The 23,465-nt window shown below is 42.2% G+C and overlaps 2 protein-coding genes across 4 annotated transcripts in view; both read left to right on the forward strand.

The window, feature by feature from the left end:
* The window catches only part of ZNF451 (zinc finger protein 451), a 56,475-nt gene extending 53,660 nt beyond the window's left edge, over positions 1-2,815 (forward strand). The window contains exon 14 of the mRNA XM_089777096.1: positions 1,393-2,815. Within this exon, the coding sequence (XP_089633222.1) occupies positions 1,393-1,445 (53 nt within the window). The 3' untranslated portion in view covers positions 1,446-2,815. The remainder of the gene's footprint in view (positions 1-1,392) is intronic.
* On the forward strand, positions 1,394-23,307 carry BAG2 (BAG cochaperone 2). 3 transcript variants are annotated; one of them, XM_089777094.1, is made up of 3 exons: positions 1,394-1,525; positions 18,372-18,481; positions 19,865-23,307. In XM_089777094.1, the coding sequence occupies exons 1-3, from the start codon at positions 1,446-1,448 to the stop codon at positions 20,257-20,259; spliced, it is 585 nt and encodes a 194-aa protein (XP_089633220.1). In that variant the 5' UTR covers positions 1,394-1,445; the 3' UTR covers positions 20,260-23,307. The 3 variants fall into 3 exon arrangements, with proteins under 3 accessions (XP_089633220.1, XP_089633221.1, XP_089633219.1); XM_089777095.1 differs by lacking the exon at positions 1,394-1,525 and adding an exon at positions 6,077-6,513; XM_089777093.1 differs by lacking the exon at positions 1,394-1,525 and adding an exon at positions 14,637-15,227.
* The last annotated feature ends 158 nt before the right edge of the window (positions 23,308-23,465 follow it).

Raw genomic sequence — 23,465 nt, forward strand, 5'->3', positions numbered from 1 at the left:
ACACTGCTACCGTGCACTGGAATTCCCAGCACAGTTCAGAGTACTTTACAGCGCACCAGCTTGCCATGGAGTCATACCCTGGATTGCCATGTAGACAAGCCTTAATGTAAAATTGATAGGAAAATCGATAGGAAAATTGTTGTTCTTGGGGTTGTGATAAAACAAGAAATAGGCTTTTTGTTTAAACAGACGGTAAAATTCCCTGAGGAGTGATTTGTGTCTTCCTGTGGTCAACAACTGTTTTTGTAGGACATGCTGTAAAGAATGATTAGTAAACCCTGATCATTCTCAGTCATTTTCCTACTGAGTCTGACCAGTTCATGTAATGGCTGACTGTAAATGTTGAATTGGACGAGGGAGAGAAGTGATCCTTCTGGATCTCCAGAAATGAGGGCCCTAATTATGGAAGTGCAGTTTCCCATTGGCACCCATTTTAGTGCAGTGACCCTATTACCTTTCTCAGGTGAGACAGCAGTGTCATATGGGCGACAGTGTTGAGTGCCGCAGAGAAGTCCAGGAGAATGAGTGGATATCTGTCCTATATCCATTGACAACAGGGGATCATCCATCAGTGACACTAAAGCAGTTTGAGCTGCTTGAGCTGATCTTTGATCTATATGGTGCTGGGATATTGGATGTAATTAGAACCTGACTTTAAAAATAAAACATTTTAAACCTAAATTATACTAATGCAGTTATTTTTCTTTCTTATTCAACAATCTTCCCATTTTTTATGTTCATGTAAATCTGACTGTGATCTCTGTAAACAAAGAGCAATTATTTCATTAACTTATGATCTTAAGTACTAATATTGCCTTGGATTAGCACAAGCATAGTTTTTCTGTTAGTGAATATTGTGCAACAGTGGCAGCATTAGAGACTAATGTCTTCTCTTCGTTCATATCACAGGCCACAGGAATATGTTTTAATTGTTGACTGGGAATTGTGCTGAACCATATTGAAGATAGGCTATTTTATGAATCTTTTTTTAAATATTTTTGTTTTAATTTCTCTCTGTACACTTAGATATGATTCATAACAAATACCTATCTAGTTCTTGCCACCTTAATTAAAGATGTCTGACATGAGCATTAATGTGTAATCCAGTAAAAGGCTGTTCCAACATTTTGGAATTATGAATAGGTAGCATGAGTCATAATAAGAACTTGATGTATTTTCTAACTTGCTCACCTTTTTGTACTCTAGCCTTGATGGACAATAATTGCACACAATTTTAAAGCTGTAACTACTCAATTGAATGATATTAACCTAAGTGTGTACTTTATTATTTGGTTGCCTGCCAACCACAATTTGATGTGGTCTGGCTTGATGAAGTGACAGCAACACAAGCTTTTATAAATACAATTTGAAATTCGAATCTTTTTTTCTTAGAGGAAGATGTGGAATTACAAGAAGCTATCAAACGAAGCCTAGAGGAAATGTAAATGAAGCTACTCCTGTATGCTAATAACATTCTATCAAAGCTGCTTACAGAAGAGGAAATTTTTTCATCCATTAACAAAGGGTCAGAAAATGCTGCTTGCAAAATTTGTTTATTCCTTTAATTATTAAACTTGTAACCTAGTATGTTGTTGATAGCGCAACTAAATTGACTAATGAATCTTATGAATCTGTCACAACATACTGTATATAAGAGAGGAAAATAATTAAAAGCCTTACATTCCTTTTCTTATGATTCATGATTGACTTCAAAGTCAGCTCTTGCTCTAATCTAGTCCTATAAATTAAGATAGGTTGATCTTATAAATGTTGTGGTATGTCTTTAAAGGGTCTTTCATTTAATTTTTCCATTGTAACTTTTTTACTTTTTCAGTGTACTCATTTTACTTTTTCAGTGTATTCTTTGCAACAGATAAAAATAGTAAACCTCAGTTAATTTCAGATCACCTTGCCTTACTCATCATTTTATAAAGGAAGCTTAGTTCCCAGGCCTGCAAATTATGATTCATGGGTTCACCCCTATGCCTGCACAAAGCTTCACTCCACATGAGGGCAGAGGAATGCCCACATGTTGTAAATTACAGGTTCAGTGACTTGGAATGTACAGTTGTTTACTGCTATCTTTACTTTTATTTTTTATAAATGTGCATATTTTAATTTGAATGTGAGAACTTGTTATGATAGTTGGTTTAAAAATCTAATCAGCTGTATTCCCGGTCTTGTTTAAGACTGAAGCAAAGTTTGTAAATAAAAACACTGAAGCAAAAATTGCTTGCAAAATCCCTTTTTCTTTAAGGTAAAAGTGAAATAATTTAAGCAGGCAAGTCCTTCTTGTATTCCATCCTCCTTATACTATGCATTTTTTTTGTTTCAATGCTTAATTATAATTAAAAATATTTTTTTTTGTGTGCTGTCCTTAATTTTTTTTTAAGAGACATACCTTTAGCTTTTCTTTCTTTCAATCCCCTCCTTTCCTGCACAAACACACACAAAGCCTATGCATGAAAGCTAGCTTTACTCAGTTTATTTAGCTTCTGTTGATTTATAGATGAAGGAAAGATTAGTGGAATAAAATATCATATCAGCATTTGATTTTTGTGTAAGTGGTTGGCAGCTTGTCTGTAACTGGTATAAGTCTAAAGTATATCGTGTACAGACATATATTTTCTCTAAAAGTGAGCCAGATGTACTAAAAATAAATACAAAATTTTACTGAATGTAAATCCTTACAAAAAGTAAAAATAAGACACAGCTATAATTACTTAAACTTTAGAGTTACACTATGAAACTGGAATATAGATTTTTGTGTTTGATATTTGCTATCCCTATTGTAAATAAAACTAACCTGAAGCTATTCATCTAGCGAATCTAGTGAGGAATCTCCTATATCTTTAGCAATCACACAAGTAACTGAATGATGCAACTTTTTTGCATCCTGGTAAACATTTTAGAAAGGGCTTTCAGATTTTTTTTTTTATTTACTTACAACAGCAATTAATATGACAATCGTGTTAGAAGAACATTTCTACTCCATTACCCCTTTATGAGGACAGGAGAAGTAAGATAAATATTTTACTATACAGGCAGTCCCCGGGTTACATGGATCCGACTTACATCGGATCCCTACTTACAAACGGGGTGAGGCAACCCCGCACTAGCTGCTTCCCCGCAGCAGACCAGGGAGATGCGAAGCTAGCGCCGCCCCCCAGCAGACCAGGGAGATGCGGAGCGGCTTTTCTCAGCAGACATCTCAGCTTGAGAATAAAGGACTGAGGGAAGTGAGGTGTGGGAGAATAAAACTGAGCTCTGGAGAAATGTTTGGCTAGAGTTTCCCCTACAATATGTACCAGGTCCGACTTACATACAAATTCAACTTAAGAACAAACCTACAGTCCCTATCTTGTACGTAACCCGGGGACTGCCTGTAGTTGTGTTTAAACTTTGTACTTACAGCCCCCATGTCAGGGAAGTGCCATGTGAGTATTGAAGCTGGTTTGGGACACTGTTGTTCAAACTCCTGAATACTAGCTTAGACACCAGAAGAACAAATTATCGTACTAAACAAGCTTTCCTAATGAAATATATTCAAATGAGGTCTTTCCCAAAGAGCTTTTTCAAATTAAAAAGATAATGGTTTGTAAAAGTATTCTAGGCTTAAAATCCCATTCTAATCACAGGTCTTGTTTACAGTTGAAGACTGTAAAAAAAAAATTAGTGACTCCTGATGTTTTGTAAATGCACATTTGCCCTGGTGAGTTTTAACTTAGTTCTGTGACTTTAAAATCTTGCCACTGGTTCTTTACCTTTTGGTGCTCAATTTTGGTTTCAGGCGCACTTTTCTTTAGTCTTGCACATTTCTCTGTCTTCCAGATGCAAAGAGAAAATAAGAAGCCAAATAAGTCCATATAAGTGTTATAGAACTTATGGCCCCTAAAGCTTGGTCCCTCTCTGGCTGCTTTTGTAAAGATTAAATTAAGCTACTGCTTTTTCCTCTGGGATCTTTTTTTAAACTGTGAGTTATTTGCATCATGTAATAGCTGTGTAGACTAGGTACAAATAAGGTTAATTGTTAACTTTTTAAAATGCTCAGAAATAAGTCCTATAGCTACCTATAAGAATCTCATCCAATTGCAGTCTGAGGGGAAACCCCTATAGATGTCTCTGTGGTAAATACTGTGCAACGTGTAGGCCCATCTGATCTTTACCGTATATGGTTAAGTTTATAGAACTAATGAGGTCACAACATATTTTCTTTCATACAAGGAAAGTCTTCCATCACCCTTGCATGCTATCTGAGAAATATTTACAATAGCTGCTATCATTTCATGATGGGCTGAATCTCTGTTTTATAATTAATTGAATATAGAAGCAAAACAAATGCAGTTGAACCTGAAAGTAAGGTCCATTTTCACTAAGAGATTCTCTACACAAATAGTTATTGTGCATTTATGACAGCTGTGCCCTACAGAAACAGGTTATGCAGTAACTATACCTACAGTTCCAAAACACGCTTTGATCTGGTTCTGTTTCAAATTGGGCTCAAGTAAACTATCTAAAGGAACTTCTGGGATGCGTCTCAAGCCTCTACATAGCCTCGTACTGCATGGCATGCTGGTGTGGGATCGATCGAATCTCTAGGATACCACAAACAAACTTCATATTGACAAGTTCTAAGTTAATCAAGAAAGCCTGATATTAATCTACTTTTCCTTCACATTTTTTAGCTGATCTTATTTGTTTAAAAAAATTACTCTTGCTGGAATTAAAATTCCATTATAACGTACTGGTTAAATTCAGTGATGGTGAAAGTGTTAGAAAACGGATGAAAAAGGGTGTGTTTTACACTAGTTTGGAAAACTGTGGACATAAAGGAGCCCTTAAAGCAGTGAAGGCACCGCTGGAGAAACTAAATCAACTTTTTGCATCAGTTTTAGCTGAAAAGGTTGTGAGAGTGATCCTTCTCACACCTGAGCCATTTTTTGTAGGTGACAGCTCTAAGGAACTGTCCCACTCTGTGGTGTTGTTAGATGTGGTTTTGGAACAAATTTATAAACTAAACAGTAATAAGTCACCAATGCCAGATGGCATAACAAGCAAGAGTTCTGAAGAATCTCAAATTTTAAATTACACAACTACTACTGGGGAATGTAATCTGTCATTTAAATCTGCTTCATACTGGATGACTAGAGGATAATTAATGTGACACTAGTTTTTAAAAAGGGCTCCAGAGGCAGTCTTGGCAATTAGATTATTAAGCCTAACTTCAGTATTTGGAAAACTGATTGAAACTGTAGTAAAGAACAGAATGTTCAGAAACCTAGGTAAGCATAATTTACTGGGGAGGAATCAGCACGGGTTTCGTAAACAAAAATCAAGCCTCACCAGTCCATTAGAATTCTTTGAAGGGGGTCACAAATATGTGGCCAAGGGTGATCCAATAAATGTATCGGGGTAGCCATCTTAGTCTGGATCTGCAAAAGTGACAAGGAGTCCTGTAGCACCTTATAGACTAACAGATGTATTGGATCTAGTGGGCAAAGGTCCACTTTATCAGATGCATGTAGTGGAAATATCCAGAGGCAGGTATAAATATATAGGCCAGAATCAGGCTAGAGATAATTCAATCAGAGGTTAATTCAGTCAGGGTATGTCTACACTACCCCGCTAGTTCGAACCAGCGGGGGTAATGTAGTCATCCACAATTGCAAATGAAGCCCGGGATTTGAATTTCCCGGGCTTCATTTGCATGAAACCGGCCGGCGCCATTTTTAAATGCCGGCTACACGCGGCACGGAGTAGCTAGTTCGGATTAGGCTTCCTAATCCGAACTAGCTTTACTCCTCATTCCACGAGCAGTACAGATAGTTCAGATTAGAAGCCTAATCCGAACTAGCTACTCCATGCCGCGTGTAGCCGCGCGGCACGGGGTTCGAACTAGCCGGCATTTAAAAATGGCGCCGCCGGCTTCATGCAAATGAAGCCCGGGAAATTCAAATCCCGGGCTTCATTTGCAATTGCGGATGACTACATTACCCCCGCTAGTTCGAACTAGCGGGGTAGTGTAGACATATCCTCAGGGAGGATGAGGCCCACTTCTAGCAGGTGATCTGGAGGTGTAAATAGCAAGAGAGGAGAAGCTGCTTTTGTAGTTAGCAAGCCATTCACAGTCTTTGTTTAATCCTGAGCTGATGGTGTCAAAACTTGAAGATGAACTGTAGCTCAGCAGTTTCTCTTTGAAGTCTGGTCTTGAAGTTTTTTTGCTGCAGGATGGCTACCTTTAGATATGCTATTGTATGTCCAGGGAGACTGAAGTATTCTCCAACAGGTTTTTGTATATTGCCATTCCTAATATCGGATTTGTGTCCATTTATTTTTTTATGTAGGGACTGTCCAGTTTGGCCGATGTATGTAGCAGGGGGCATTGCCGGCACACGATGGAGTATATTACATTGGTAGATGTGAAGGTGAATGAACCAGTGATGGTGTTGCTGATCTGGTTAGGTCCTGTGATGGTGTTGCTGGTGCAGATATGTGGGCTGAGTTGTCATCAAGGTTTGTTGCATGGATTGGTTCTCTAATTCAGGAAAGTGAGTTACAAAGTGATCTCACTAAACAAGGTGACTGAACAATAAAATGGCAGATGATATTCAGTGTTGATAAATGCAAAGTAATTCAAATAAAAATGTAATTCCAATCATACAAAGCAAATGAAGGGGACTAAATTAGCTGTGACCACTCCAGAAAGAGACTTTGGACTCGTGGATAGCTCTGTAAAAACATCATCTTAATATGCGCTGGCATTCATAAAAGCTAACAATGATAGATGAGATCAAAAAAGTCATAATACCACTGTATAAATCCGGTATGCCCACAGCTGGAATACTGTTTGTCAGTCTGGTCACTCCATCTCAAAAAAGATATATTAGAAGTAGAAAAGGCACAGAAACGGGGAACAAAAATGATTTGGGGAATGGAAGAGCTTCAATATGAAAAGTGATTAAAAAGACTGGGATTTTTCAGCTTGGAAAAAAGACACTCCAGAGAGGGTATGATAGAGGTCTATAAAATTGTGACTTGTGTTGTAGAAAGTGAATGAGTAAGAATACTTTCTTATTCACATAACACAACAGCCTGGGGTCATTCAGTGAATAGGCTGCAGGTTTAAAACAAACTAAAGGGAAGTACTTTTTCACAAAACACACGGTCAATCTGTGGAACTCATTGCTGGTGAATGTTGTGCAGGCCAGAACTATAAAAGGTTAAAAAAAGAACTAGATATTTTACAGAAAATAGGTGCATCGATGGTGATTAATCAAGGTGGACAGAGATTCATCCCATGTTCTGAATGTCCTTAGCCTCTGCTTGCCAGAAGCCGGAGTGAATGACAGAATGGACCACTTGACGATTGGCTGTATTTTGTTATTTCTTTCTGAAGCGCCTGGCATTGGCCTCTTTCAGAAGATAGGATACTGGGCTAGAGGAACCATTGGTCTTACTCAGTATGGCTGTTCTTATGTTTTTAATGTGTGCGAAATGAGTAACTTATATGCTCAGTGGACAGGAAAATGTCAATATAATAACAGAGGTGGAAGGAATATGAGAGAGGATTTAAAAATACCCTCTGCACGTTGCTTTCCTTGTTAAAACATTTCCTTGGAATTCTGCAATGCACTGTACTTGGTAATACATCTTCAGTCTACCTGGCAAATGCAGCTGGTGCAGAAATCAGAAGCTCAACTGTTACTCGGTATGTAATTTTGTTGAACATATAGAACCTGTACTCTGTGATCTGAACTGGCTGCTTGTGGTTTTTTTTGTTTCGTTTTGTTTTTTAAGGTTGGTTTGTCATATTTGTCCTTGTATAACTTGGGACAACTGTGAGAGACTGCTTTTTTTCCTCATGAGACATGGCCACATTTGTGATCAGAGCAGGCATCAGATCTGAAATTCCACTGTTATATAAAAGAAAAGAAAAAAAGAACTTCTAGTATTTACTCCTAGGGCCCTGCATCTGAAACTTGCCCCCCTCTCCTCCTCTCTTCTCCCCCCATTAACCCTAGTCTGCAACAGTTGGAGTTTAACCTTTAGGGCATGGGACTAGTTGAGACCAGTGAGAACTCCAGCAAGAGTTTGGGGTTGTTTTTACTATGCCGCAATAGTGCTGAGAGAATGAATTGCTAAATTTGTTCTGCCTGAGTTGTACTTTGTGTGTGTCCAAAGGCACCTAGCGTCTGGGATGCACACACTTTTTAGTTAGTACAAATCTCAATAAGCAAATAGCAGAAAAGGAAGGAGACAAGGAGTCTTAGTAATCGTGTTGTGTATAGACATCTATGACAATTAATTTAACACAGGGCAAAGTAGTGAAAAGGATGTCTCAATAGTTTAATTGTAAACCCAGACAGCTTGGTACACAATGTCTTTCTAAATGGATGAATCTGAGAGAACAGTTATTTTGGCTTACTCTACTGGGATTACTGAAAACATCATCTGTGTGCAACACAAGCCCCATTGATTGAATGCCAAAAGTTGGTCTGACTGGATAGTCCAAGTAGAACCTATCCTAATCTGCTGTTAGTAATGGTTAGGTGGTTTCCCCTACTTAGGCTTTGTTTTCAAATCCCTGTTGCCCTAGATATTCCACAGACATAAAGTGATGGCAAATGAGCCCTGTACTGGTACTGAAGGAACCCAAGTATACAAACTGGTCTTAGCAAGTTGATTTCCTCAATCAATATTAATTTATTACAAGTGGTTTTCCCTGATTCTTGCCTACTTCAGGGGCCCCTGTCATGTAAGTGCTGAAGTGGAGCCAAATTATGGCTGTGCAGTATATGGCATCATAATAGGTAGTAGGGATGTAAATGGTTAACTGGTTATCCAGTTACCTGCTAAGCATCACTCTTAGCAGGTGATGCTTGCCGGTTAACCTGTAGCCCGACTGGCCTGAAGCAGCCCTTTTACCCATGGGAGCCCGACTGGCTGGAGCAGCCCCACTGCCCTTAGAGGGCCAGGCTAGAGAGGCCCTCTGCCCACAGCAGGCTATCCAGACCCTAGTTAACTGATTACATTATTAAAAGTATATTGTTTAACTGGTTAATATTTTAAGGGGTATTTATTTACATCCCTATTAGGCAGCCTGTTTAAAACAAACCCAAGGAAGTATTTCTTCCCACAACACGCAGTGTCAACCAGGGATGTGACAGTTTAACCAGTAAAACCTAGATGGAAAGGTCTAATCCAGTATGACCTTTCTTATGTCTTACAAATACTAATCCATACAGTCTGTGAAGTAGATAAGCATTTTGGAGGACCAGCACTTTACAGATGAGGAAACTCAGAAATTAAAAGTGAAGCCCTGGACTTTACCAGTGGTGTAGCTGGGATTACAACTCAGGATTCCTGACTCCTATTTCACCAAACTATGCATGCTACTGCACAATAACTGTTCTGTAAGGATGGTGGCTTTCCCAGGCCCATGGACTGAAACATTTAGTAATAATGCTTCTCTTTTGTGGGTAACCAAGAGGGTCAATTGGCACCTCTCTGATGCTTTGCTCCCTTTCTTCTTCTCCCTCCAACCTTCATCTCTTGCATGAGAATTTGACGTTTTAAAAATCTCCCCACTCTTGATTTCTAGTGGTGAGTTGTGGAATAGGTCTTCAGGAGCTGATCTTTTTTGCATGGGCAAATGCACCCTGCCTAGGTTCTCAGCATGATGGAATTGCTTATCCAAATGATCTCTTTTGGCAGGTGTTGGATCACCCATCTCCTTGTCATCAGAACAGGGGTAATAAAGGGTTGATATTTTCCTTGTTGTGTGAGTCAAAGGTAGCAGCACTGTACTTGACATACCCTGATTGAGGGACTCACCCTCAACTAAATGGCACTCATTAGGCAGGGGGCATGGGTTCCAAAGCCCAGGGAATAGAGTGTGTGTGTTTTTAGTTGTTTGTACATAGAAGTATAGGCCCTGCTTAATGGATCTATCCATCCTTCTCTTCCTGTGTAATACAAAATAATAATTTAGATTCAGTAGAAGGTGTCTTGTTAGGTACTCCAGAGCTGTAATCACTGATACTTAGGTATAAGCATTAGATCTGCTCTGGGACAATGTCAGTGATATAAGAGACTGCTTACTGTGCAGTGAGCAATGGGGTTCCCATACCTTATAGCTGGAATCACAGAGAACTGTTAAGTGGTGGAACCTGAATACATCCTGGTGGATGAGCTGGCAGCAGACGTAATTGGCCAGCAGTACCGATCAGCTGGAGCAGTGAGGGAGTGCCTAGGTAATGGAGCAAATGAGGTAACTTTTTTACTCCCCCCTTCTTCACCCAGGATGGAAGGTGAACTCTGGGTCTGCATCGATCAAAGACAACCATTGACAGTGACTTCCTTCTAGCAAAGGGGTGCTTGACCCCGACCCCTCAGCTCTGCCCCCATTTCACCCCTTCCTCCAAGCCCTTGTCTCTATCCTGCCTCTGTGCCACTATTCTGCCCCTCCATGTCCCTATTTCACCCCTACACCCCAAGCCCTTGCCCCCAACCTGCCTCTTCCCTGTCTCCTACCCTGAGTCCTCCCTCTTCCTTCTGGCATATTTTAGTTAGCTGTGAAATAGCTGGATGTGGTGGGAAGAAGGAGAAGTTGGTCAGGGGGCCCCCCAGCAGGCAAGAGGTTTTGAGATGGCAGAGCTTGTCTGCTAGTAGTTGCTCAGCACCCACTAATTTTTCCCCATGGGTGCTCCAGCCCTGAAACATCCATGGAGTTGGCACCTATGACAACTATGAATGGGGTGTAGAAAGGGATGGGCACATTAAAGTGACTTTTGGTGCTGGACATAAGAACCTGAGGGGAGAAACACCTAACTTATTTGGGGGTGAGTCTTTTGCTCACGTATATGCTTATGCACCGTGTTGGTGGTGTTTTTCTAAATTATGCCAAGTTACTTCCCCTTTATTAAAATTGGGATTTTTGTTACACTCAGACATTGTGCTTGAAAGAGAGGAACTTTTGACTCTTAGAGACATGCATGGGGTTGTGTGTAATTATCCTAGGTTACTGAATGGGGGCTAAAGCCAGTTTTGTGATGTATTGTTGAAGGAATAAAGGGAAACAAGAAGACTATAAAGGAATAAAGGGAAACTAGCTACAGGCATAAAGTAAAACAAGAAGACCTTTTATAAATACATTAAAAGCAAGAGGAAGACCAAGGACAGGGTAGGCCCACTGCTTAGTGAGGAGGGAGAAGCAGTAACAGGAAACTTGGAAATGGCAGAGATGCTCAATTACTTCTTTGTTTCGGTCTTCACCGAGAAGTCTGGAGGTGTGCCTAACGTAGTGAATACAAGCAGAGAGAGGGTAAGTTTAGAAGATAGGATACACAAAGAACAAGTTAAAAATCACTTAGGAAAGTTAGATGTCAGCAAGTCACCAGGTCCTGATGAAATGCATCCCAGGATACTCAAGGAGCTGATAGAGGAGGTATCTGAGCCTTTAGCTATGATCTTTGAAAAATCATGGCAGACGGGAGATTCCAGAAGACTGGAAAAGGGCAAATATTGTGCCCATCTATAAAAAGGGGAATAAGAACAACCCAGGAAACTACAGACCAGTCAGTTTAGTCTGTCCCAGGGAAGATAATGGAGCAGGTAATTAAGGAAATCATATGCAAACACTTGGAAGGTAATAAAGTGATAGGGAATAGCCAGCATGGGTTTGTGAAGAACAAGTCATGCCAAACTAATCTGATAGCTTTCTTTGATAGGATAACGAGCCTTGTGGATAAGGGAGAAGCGGTGGATGTCATATACCTAGACTTTAGTAAGGCATTTGATATGGTCTCACATGATATTCTTATTGATAAACTAGGCAAATATAACTTAGATAGGGCCACGATAAGGTGGGTGCATAATTGGCTGGATAACCGTAGTCAGAGAGTTGTTGTTAACGGTGCTAAATCCTGCTGGAAAGGGATAACAAGTGGAGTTCCGCAAGGGTCTGTTTTGGGACCCGTACTGTTCAATATCTTCATCAATGATGTAGATATTGGGATAGAGAGTACGCTTATTAAGTTTGCAGATACCACCAAACTGGGTGGGGTTGCAACTTCTTTGGAGGATAGGGACATAATTCAAAATGACCTTAGCAAGTTAGAGAAATGGTCCGAGGTAAACAGGATGAAGTTTAATAAAGAGAAATGCAAAGTGCTCCACTTAGGAAGGAACAATCAGTTCCATACATACAAGATGGGAAGCGACTGTCTAGGAAGGAGCATGGCGGAAAGGGATCTAGGGGTCATAGTGGACCACAAGTTGAATACGAGTCAACAGTGTGATGCTGTTGCAAAAAAACAAATATGATTCTAGGTTGTATCAACAGGTGTGTTGTAAGCAAAACTCGTGAAGTCATTCTGCCGCTCTACTCTGCACTAGTTAGGCCTCAGCTGGAGTACTGTGTCCAGTTCTGGGCGCCACATTTCAAGAAAGATGTGGAGAAATTGGAAAGGGTACAGAGAAGAGCGACAAGAATGATTAAAGGTTTAGAGAACATGACTATGAAGCCAGGCTTCATGAACTGGGCTTGTTTAGTTTGGAAAAAAGATTAAGGGGGGACATGATAGCGGTTTTCAAATATCTAAAAGGGTGTCACAAGGAGGAAGGAGAAAATGTGTTCCTCTTGGTTTCTGAGGACAGGACAAGGAGTAATGGGCTTAAAGTGCAGCAAGGGAGGTTTAGATTGGACATTAGGAAAAAATTCCTAACTGTCAGGGTGGTCAAATATTGGAATAAATTGCCAAGGGAGGTGGTGGAATCTCCCTCTCTGGAGATATTTAAGAACAGGTTAGATAGATATCTGTCAGGGATGGTGTAGACGGAGCTTGGTCCTGCCTTGAGGGCGGGGGGCTGGGCTCGATGACCTCTCGAGGTCCCTTCCAGTCCTATGATTCTATGAATTCCTAGATAGTGAACCTGGCCGCTGTTGCTGCCGAGTCCAACAGGTAGAATGTAAAAAACCAACCAATCAAAAAAAAAAAACCCTTAAGCCCCAACACACTTTTTCTGTATAGCGGTGTTTCCCAATTGGTGCACTGCAGGACCCTGGGGTTCTGCAAAGCGAAAGTAGGGGTTCCGCGAAGAGCTGGCACTCCCACGCCCCCTCCGAAAGAGAGCTGGCTAGCTTGTTTCCCGTTCCTCCCTAGCAACGCAGAGGGAGGTAGGGGCAGAGGGAACAGTTGCTCCCGGCCGGCACACTAGGGGGGTGCCAGCCAGGGATGACTCCATGTGACCCACAGCGGGGAGGGCAGCACTTCCCCTCCCTAAAGGAGCTGGCACACGCTGCCTGAACAGCTGGGGCTGTGGCACCCGGCAACTTAGTTCCGTAGCCCTTTTGCATGGTGGGGGAGGTCAAGAGACTGCCCTGGGCCTCATGGCTCTGCCCTGGGACTCACAGCGCCCTCCTCCTCTTCCCCCCCCCCCCCCCCAACCCCAGGGCGGCATCACAGAAGTAAGTTTCTGGAGTGCAAGATCCCCTGCTGCTGAGGCAGCACACACCCCAGCTGTTTGGGGAGGGGAAGTGCAGTCGTACACTTCCCAGAACCCAGAGGTGCTGCAGGAATGCATGAAACTGCTCCCCTGCCTAGATCCCCCATGAGTCCCCAGCAGTACCTTGTCCCAGCTCCAGCACCAACCTGTCCCCAGTCCTAGCACCCTGCCATCCACCCTAGCACCCAGCACCACTCTGTCCCTGGCCCCAGCACCCTGCCATCCACCCTAGCACCCAGCAGCACCCTGTCCCTTGTCACAGCACCCTGCCACCTACCCCAGTGCTCAGCAGGACCATGTCCCTGACCCCAGCATCCTGCCCCAGCACCCCACCACCTCTGCCAGCATCCTGCCACCCATCAGCACCCTCTCCCCAGCCTCAGCACCCACTAGCACCTTGTCCCCTGCCTGCACCAGCACAGTTGGGACCACATTAGTGAGGCTTGGGGTTTTTTCTTGCATCTCACTTGTGTGGCCCCAACTGACTTTTCTGTGAGTCAGTGAAGCCTGGGGCCAAATCCTCATCTTACTGCACCACCTGACTGCAAATCTAAGCTTATCATACATTGGAACCCCCTTTTCTGCGCCTCTTGCATCCCCAGACGCCTGCATCCCCACATCCTCGGTCTTCTGCCACAACACTCCTGCACCATCCACTCATGGCAAATCTGTGGCCTGAGCCCCTCACATCCAACCCGACCTCCTGCACCCTCACATCCACAAGCCTGTGGCTTGCTCGGCACCCCAACCTTCCACCTAAGCCCAACATGCCCCAGCGTGGAGCCCCCTCCCTGATCCAGCATCCCCTTCTCCTGCATTCAAATTCCCTCCCAGAGCTTGCACTTCTTACCCCTTCCCACACACAAATCCGTCATTCTCACCCCAGAGCTTCCACCTCCTATCTCAAGCCAGTGTGAGTGCATAAGGGCTGGGGATAGCAAGTGAGGGAGAGGAAGGGAACAGAGAGGATGTGGCCTTTTTTATTTGCTTGACAAACCTAGGGCTTCCTTCAAATTTTGAAAAGCATTCCATGGGCAAATAAAACTGGGAAACACTGCTGTATAGGTTAGGCACTGGTCTGCCCCTGAGCAAACGCATATCTGCCCTGCCATCTTGCAGTGCATGGTGGGGAGAGGGCGGGAGGGAAGGAATAGAGCTTATCCCCTGGAGATGGGTCTCTGTCTGCTCTCAAGGGCTTGCAGTGAGAATGACCTTGGCCCCCGCAGGGAGGCAATGGATGAACCCCTAGCCGAATGCCTGTGCTGTCCTACCGAAAGCCATGAGGAGAGCGTGTCGCTTTCCCCATTAGAACGAGCCGCTGCCCGGCCAGGAGTCCTGGGCAGTGCCATGCGCCCTCCCGGCCCCATGTGTCTCAGCCTGGCTGCTCTCACATCACGGAAGAGGCGCGTCTCCGACCCATCCCTGTGAGGGGTTGCCTCAGTGAGCCTGGAGGGGGGCAGGCGGCGGCCGGTCTCCGCCTTGGCGCCTCACCGAGTCCGCCCTAGGGACTCGGGGGGAGCGGGAGGCGGAGCTGCTGCCGCAGACTCAGCCCGTGCCCGCCGGCTCCTGAGCCCGCGGAGCGCCATGGCCCAGGCCAAGATCAGCGCTAAGGCCAGCGAGGGGAAGCAGGGGGGGCCGCTCCACGGGCGCTTCTTCCGCTCCACCTCCATGGCCGACTGCTCCAGCCGCCTGCTGCAGAACCTGGACCAGCTGGAGCTCAGGTCCGGAGCCCCTCGGGTCGGGGCACGGCGCGCAAACCGGCGGGGAGGTGTCTGGCAGTGCAGAGGGATGCGGGGGAGGTCCGGTCTTACTACTGCGGCAGGGGCGTTGGGGTAAATTGGTGGGTGTGTCGCGCTGGTGCGGCCGGAGGGAGGGGGAGGGATCGGTGAGTGTCGTGCTAAATGCGGCAGCGTGCTTCTGGGCGGTGGTCCTAATGCAGCAGTAGGGGCTGCCGAAGCTTGTTTCTGCAATCGGAGGGGGGAGTTTTGGCAGACATGTGCTCACTGTGCTGCTGTGCGTATATTGGAAGCCGTAGTGGGTTGATGCTGATTTCTTCTCTCCCATGTGTGCCTCTGTTCCTGCCATTGGACTTGAATGGTGAAGTTTGCTGCAGCTAGGATTTAAATATGCTGAGAGTGAAGGGCACAGCTGCTTTCAATGCAGTGCTGGGAGGAAGAGACCTATATATAGTTTCCAGGCTCATAGGGTTAGGGAGACACAGTCATTATAGATTTCTGCGGTCTCACTTCTTCCTGAACAGAGCCTATCTGAATTTCGCAGAGGTAGGCAGCAGGAGAGCTCCATTTTTTGGGGGGAGAAGATACAGCAATCCAGGGGAGCCAGCATGTCATTTCAGATTTAGCAAGGGGGGGTAATTGTCACTGTGGTTGCTGGAGCTAATTAGGCACCTGAAAGCTCTAGTAGGCTGTGTCTACATTGGCATGATCTTGCGCAAATACTTTAACGCAAGAACTCTACACTGGCATGTGCCTTTGTGCAAGAGATGTGCTTTTTGCGCAAGAGCATCCGTGCCAGTGTAGACGCTCTCTTGCGCAAGAAAGCGCCAAGGGTCATTTTAGCCATCGGACTTTCTTGCGCAAGTAATTCATGTTGCCTGTCTACACTGGCCTCGTGCAAGAGGGCTTATTCCTGAGTGAGAGCATCATAGTTCTTGCACAAGAAGCACTGATTTCACACATTAGAGCGTCAGTGTTCTTGTGCAAGAACTCCCTGCCAGTGTAGACAGGCAGCATGTTTTTGCGCAAAAGTGGCTGCTTTGGCGCAAGATGGTGCCAATGTAGACACAGCCTAGAGTTTTAGGGGGTGGAGGGAGGAAGAATTAGCTCTCAGGAGTGTTGTCAAAATCCTAACATTTGGCTCCATCATTATTATTAAGATCAGATTTGGAACTTCATTTATTAACATACGAAATTTGTTATTTTAGAATAATTTAAAAATTAGAATTAGAAAATGAGTGACCGTCTGCACAGTGTCTAAAGTTACAAGTTTAGCTAATGTTTAAAAAACTGTCAAAGCTTGTGAGCACAAGCTAAATTTACATTCTTGAAGAATACTGTTACTTGATTAAATAAAGAATTACAAAGCACAAGATGGTAATAAAGATAATTACTTCATTACATGTTATGGGACATGTTACAAATTTTAGAACACAGTATTAAAATAATCCATATATACTTGTTGATAAGCCAAATTTTTCTGGTAAAAAATCCAGCTGTGAAGAGTGAGGATTGGCTTATAAACTGGTCATTGTTCTTCAGATTTTTTCCACTGGGGGGAAAGGTCGGCAAACTTCAATTTCCAGCTCAGCAGGGCAAACCACTGGCACGCCAGGATGTTTTATGCACGTGGAGCGTCTGCAGGCACAGAGCCAGTCAGCTCCCAGTCATTGCTGTTCACCATTCCGGATCAACGGAAACGGCTGGAAGTGATGGCTAGCACATCTGTTGGCCCACACTGCTTCCTCAGCTCCCATTGGCTGGGAACGGCAAACAGCAGCCAAGCCAATGGGAGCTGAGGAAGGCGCAGTGGCCGCTGCTTCTCGCCACTCTGGTTGACCCCAAATGGCGAACTGCAGCGACTGGGAGCTGATAGGCTCCTTGCCTGAAGATGATCCAAGTACACAAATGTCCCAGCATACCAGAGGTTTGCCCTGCATGGCTGGGAACTTATCATGCTGCATACTCTGCTGTATTCGAAAAGGTGGAGTAAGAAGAAACACACAAAAGTTTTAGTAGATTTATTTTAATACAGTGTCACAAAAAAACTGCTGTAATAACTTAATAAATATGTATTCAAATACCTTCAAAATTACAATCCACGTTTTAATGTCTCATATTATTCTAATGCACTTTTTAAAAGTCTTAAAAACTATCAAAATCTTAATGGCTATGTCTACACTGGCATGATTTTCCGGAAATGCTTTTAACGGAAAAGGTTTTCCGTTAAAAGTATTTCCGGAAAAGCGCGTCTAGATTGGCAGGACGCTTTTCCGGAAAAGCCTGGCTTAGTTCCGGTTCGCACTGGGTCTGTGAGCTCAGATCCTCTTCTCCCCTGCCCAGCAGGGGCTACTGCCACCCCATATTGCTGCCTCTTTATTAGAGGCAGCAGCACAGGGAGACAAGCAGCTAATCTGCAAGAGGAGCTGGTTTTAAAATTGGCTCCCTTTGCAGACTCTCCCACCTGGCACTCTGCACTGCTGCTGGCTCTGCCCCTGGGGACTATAGAATAGTCGACTAACAGATAAGAATTCATGAGGTTAATTGAGTATTCAATTAACTGATATTTAACATCCGTAGTGGTAGGAGGGCAGAAGGTTGCAAGGGAAGAGAGGCTGGGGTGCCAGAGACAAGCTTTGGTTAGGAGCCTCTTACTTGGATGGCTCTCAGCCAGTAGCTAATCTGGTTCCTATTTCAGGGTTCCTGCCTTCTGTGCCCCTTCATCAGCTGCAGAGGCCATGTGTGGTTGACTCTGAAGTCTGTGAGCCTGGAGGGGAAGGGGTACTTCACATGCTGCCTGTCCTGCAAAAAGGCAGCTTCCATTGTCCAGAAATTGGCCAATAGGAGCTGCAAGATTTTGTTTCTTCCCTCCCCCATTTCTCCCACGCTTGCAGCATTCAGAGAGCTGCTCTGAACACAGAGCGGGGTGGGGAAGAGTCGTTCCTGGTATAGGTGCGCATATCATCCTGGATTGACACTCATGTCACTTGCCCTGTAAATCTGCAGTGTTGCTAAAACTGACCAACAAGGCAATGAAAAAACCACGGAAGCACTGACAGCATGTTATGTGGCTGAAGTGTAACTTTATTTGTAGATTTATTTTCTTCTGCTTTGTTCAACTTTACTCAGGGTTGAAGCCTTGCGTGATGCAGCATCTGCTATGGAACAAGAAAAAGAAACCCTGCTAGAAATGATCCACAATATACAGAACAGCCAAGATATGAGGCACATTAGTGAAGGTGAGACTCTGCCTTTTCCTAGATTGTCATTTGAACTTGTTTTGGAGAAATCAGTGGATATAATCATAGAAGGTAGGGGTTTGAAGAGACCTGCGAAAGTCATTTACACCGAACCCCAGGCTCAAACCAAGACCAACCCTAACTAAATCATTCCAGCCGGGGCTTTGTCAAGCTGGGCTTTAAAAAACAAAATTAGTTACTGTATATTTTTGATGTGCAGCTCAAGTTGAACCATTTGAAAATGATGATGGAGCAAAATAAATGTAAGTCTTCTGTTAGAGCTAATGCAGTGTTATTTAGATGGATCCTATTTCCTTAATAGCCTTTTAGTTCAGTATAGGGGACTGTGATAAGTATTACTATGTAAGTGAAAATTACCTCTAATTATTTTTGTTGCCTGAAACAATTCCAATATAACCTTTTTGAGATGAGGAGACCATATCTGCACAAAGTATTCAAGATGTGGGTAGTATGGATTTAGTTAGCAGAATGTGATATTTTGTGTCTTATTATGTATTCATTTCTTGATGAGTCCAAACAGTTTTTGTTTTAACTGTCGCTGCCCACTGAGTGAGTATTTTCAGATACCTATCCACATTGACTCCTATCTTTCTTGAGTGGTAACAGCTAATTTAGACCCCAACACCTTATATGTAGAGTTGGGATTGTGTTTTTCAATATGCATTACTTTGTATTTATCAACATTGAATTTCATCTGACATTTTGTTGTCCACTCACCCAGTTTTATAAGATCCTTTTGAAGCTCTTTGCAGTCTGCTGTGCACTTTACTATCTTGAGCATTTTTGTGTCATCTGTAAATTTTGCCACTTCACTGATTACCTCTGAACAAATGCAGTATATTGCCTCATTGCAGTGATACATAAAACCCTTTACTGCTGTTTGCACTGTAGAACCAACACAGCTAATATTAAAGAGCAGGATTATTTTCCATTTTGTGCATCATCAATAGACTTGTTTATTAAGTTCCAGTCAGTTACATGCATGCAAGACAGCTGAAAGAATGAAGTTGGCTAGGTGTCAATGAGGGTCCCATTTAGAATGCAGAACTATTATCACCATGGAGATAAGGCATGAGATGGAAGAACCAAGCTCAGGGACCAGGTTTCTGTAGAAAAGCTGGCCAATTGTACCTGTAAACTGAACACATTTGGTCTAAGATCTTTGAAATACAGATTTACAGTCACTGTTAAAAATAGAATCACCATGTAAACTTTCTGATCTGATTACATTTTTTCTATTGAAAACCAACAGCAGAGATGTTTATCTACAACTTTCAGTAGGGCAATTTGGTTGTATGTGTCATGTGTTTCACACCTGGAAGGACTGGTTTATAAATCAGAATATTTTATTTTTATATTTAGGTGAAAGAGAAGAACTTAGCCTGACTGCCAGTCGTCTAATGGGTCGAACTCTCACTGTTGAGGTTTCTGTAGAAACAATACGAAACCCACAACAGCAGGAATCCCTGTTGCATGCCACAAGGATGATTGATGAAGTAGTCAATAAACTTCTTGATGATCTGGAAGATTCTAAAAATCGTTTAATATCACTTTATGGTGCATGCATATCTGAAGTACCATCTGGGCCCATTGATCAGAAATTTCAGTCTGTTGTAATTGGATGTGCTATTGAAGATCAAAAGAAAATCAAAAGGAGACTAGAGACTCTGCTTAGAAATATAGAAAATTCTGAAAAGTCAGTCATGTTGTTAGAACATCCAAAATCAACTGTACAACAGTTTTGCAACAACAAATAGGATTAAATCAATACCAGCTATTTTGGCAGATCAAAATTCAGTCTCCATAAAGAGTGCATGGAACACAAAGAAAAATGTTACTTTTTAGTATTGAACTAATAGTACTTTAGAGTGCTGGGTGCAAACACTAAGGCTATGTCTACACTCGCGTCTTCTTGTGGGAGTAATATGCAAATGAGGCTAAGCGGTGAATATTGCCGAGCCTCATATGCATAACTAATGAGCCGCCATTTTTGTGGAAGAGGTTCTTGCGCAAGATGGAGCTGTCTACACTGCCCTTTCTTGCACAAGAAAAACCCTCTTGCGCAACGCTGTTACACCTATTACTTGAGAGGAAGAACGGCATTGTGCAAGAGGATTTTTCTTGCACAAGAAAGGGCAGTGTAGACGCTCCTTCTTGCGCAAGAGCCTTTTCTGAAAAAAATGGCGGCTCATTAGTTATGCAAATGAGGCTCGGCAATATTCAATGCGTAGCCTCATTTGCATATTACTCGCGCAAGAAGACGCGAGTATAGACATAGCCTAAATGAATACTGATAACTCTGCCTTAGGGATTAGAAAGAACATAGGTATTTTTCACAATGAAGATGTGATCTAAGAATGCTATCCGATTTGCTCCTTTAGAATTAAACTTTATTGGTAGTTTGCTGCAAATTGTAATTAATGTGCTTCTGCTGCACTCTTAAAGCTAGTCAGAATCTAATTTTTATCTTCTGAAATTTTTGAAAACTTAAGCTTTTTTGTCATGTTAAAATTTCACCGAGCACATTTTTTTCCTTTGTGTGAAACCAATTTATGGAAAAAAGATAAATCACACAATAAACAAGAAAAAAAGTTGGCATGCTGCAATCTGTATTTTCAGTAATGAGTAACTTTGTTAGTGATAATTAGTACTTGGCAGTGTAGATCAAGATGCTTTACAAAGAAGGATAAGTGTTGGCCTTATTTTAGGGACATCGTGGTAAAATAACTCACATAAGGCGACACCGCAGCCGCAGGCTAGGAATAGAACCCAGATCTTCTGCTTTTCAGTTCCATGCTTCATCCACTGAATACTGCTGCCCTCTAGCCTGTGTATTAACTAATGCCTATTTTGGGGCTGTTGTGGGCTAATGACTTCAGAATAACCTACAAGAGGAATTATGCTGAGTTTCTTTCATGTCCTGCAAATCCCTGATTTTTTTTCCTGTAACCCTCTATGAACCTAACAAAATGAAACAGAAAGAGGGAAAATTCTTTCCATCCTCCAACCTCAGCAGTAACTAGGTGGAACAGCTGGCTCTATATTACATCGAACGCACTGTGGCTTACATTTCATTTTTTCTGAGGATTAAAGCAGTAGTTCAGGAGATTGTATATTTTTGCCAATCTGCAGTAGTTAGTGAAGATATCCAGGCTCTAAAACACTTTGCACGCTAAACCATTTAAGCTTATGAAAAACCCACAGTTTGTGCTCAAGTCACAAATGATGTGTGATCCTGTGTTATGGATGGAGAGCTGCTCTGGAACTTTGCAGTGCCCAATAGCAAAAACAGCACTCTTGGAAAGCTAAAAAACAGTCATACCTGGACACTGACTAAGCCTCCTGCTGTCACCAACCTGCTGCCAGTTTCTTCAGTACATGCCTTGTATTTTGGCCAAATCACGCAAAACACTTTGACATTGTGAGGTCACCGCAGAACAAATATTGAGCTTGTTGTGGAAAAGTCCAAGAATTGAAGAACAAGGATGTTTTCCAGTTCTGGAGATTCATGATGGCCAGTTTCCAGCTCTGTCAGTAGCTGTTCCGTGATGCTTACCAGTACCATTCTATATTGTAGACGCTGAACACTCCTTGTCATCATCTAAAAATGTGCTTGGGGCCAAAATGCAGCACATAAGAAATAACAGTCTACATATAACTTGCTATACTGAAATTGCAACATTTTGAAAAGGGGGTCTTTCCCTTTTATGTTCTATTGTTTAGTTATTTTTGTTAGCAAAATTATTGCACAATATGCATATATAATTTCAAAATCATTTACTTTGACAACTATTGCATTAATGTTTCATATAAATGTTACACTAATACTTAACAAATGATTGCACATTTTTATTGCCATGAAAATCTCATGTTGTTCATTTTTACCATGACTATTCCATGAATTTTACCATGACAAAATCTTACTTATATTTGTGACATCACAGTGAACAGATGCAATCTTATTGCATGAAATTAAAATGGTTTAATTCATCTTTCATTATCTAGTTGGCATCTTTCCAGCTTGTCCTTCTCCAGAGTTAGTTCCATTCTTAGCCAACTCAGTGTCAGGGCTATCTATATAGCCCTGTGCTCCACCCTGTGGAAAGTGTTCGTTATTGATTCATAAGTTCCAAGGCCAGAAGGAATGATAGAGAACATCCCCAAAATAATTCCTAGAACAGATTTTTTAGAAAAATATCCAATCTGGATTTAACAATGGTCAGTGATTAAAAATCCAGCACAATCAGTAAATTGTTCCAATAGTTAATAACCCTCACTAAGTGACATCTTATTTCCAGTCTGAATTTGTCTAGTTTCAATTTCTAGTAATTTGATAACGTTATACTTTTCCCTACTAGATTGAAGAGCCCATTATTAAATATTTGTTACCCCTTAACCTGCTTTTAGTTACGCTTTAAATATATTGAGCTCCTTGTGTCTGTCACTATAACACATGGTATTCAATCCTTTAATCATTCTTGGGGCTCTTTTCTGAAGGAACAGTGGTTTGTCTTTTATCCTCTTAATCCAAACTAAATATAGCCCTACCACAGAGAGCAGCCAGAAGCAAGTATGCTTTTAAAAGAAAGAACCAGAAGACAAGGAAAATGAAAAAGGCTAAATTAGGTTATGTTCCTTTTTTAAAGCCTTCTTGCATCTTAAAAAATATAGAAAATATAATAAGACAGTAAGAAAGTGCTCAGAGAGAGGACATTTTCAGATGAAGTATTTCTATAATTCTGATTTCTTTGGGATGAGTTGAGATGTCATCTGAATTTTTTGTAAATGAAGTCACAAAAAATAACAACCCTAGAGAGTGTGTGTTTTGCTTCAAAATATTTTTTTTTCCTTCTGCTAATATGATTTGCTCTGAGCCTCTGGAACTTCTTTCCCCCATAACTGCGTCAAAAGTAACAAAATATTGTGACTTTCAGAACATACTGAATTATATACCTATTTGATA

Source organism: Pelodiscus sinensis, chromosome 3 (genome assembly GCF_052426305.1).
Source record: "Pelodiscus sinensis isolate ZL-2025 chromosome 3, ASM5242630v1, whole genome shotgun sequence".
NCBI lineage: Eukaryota > Metazoa > Chordata > Testudines > Trionychidae > Pelodiscus > Pelodiscus sinensis.

What these genes read in the sequence shown, in the direction of transcription:
- BAG2 (XM_089777093.1), top strand. Translation starts at nt 15,091, where the DNA reads ATGGCCCAGGCCAAGATCAGCGCTAAGGCCAGCGAGGGGAAGCAGGGG. An exon ending in CTGGACCAGCTGGAGCTCAG is followed by an intron (nt 15,228 to 18,371) that starts GTCCGGAGCCCC and finishes AACTTTACTCAG; the next exon opens with GGTTGAAGCCTTGCGTGATG. An exon ending in TATGAGGCACATTAGTGAAG is followed by an intron (nt 18,482 to 19,864) that starts GTGAGACTCTGC and finishes TTTTATATTTAG; the next exon opens with GTGAAAGAGAAGAACTTAGC.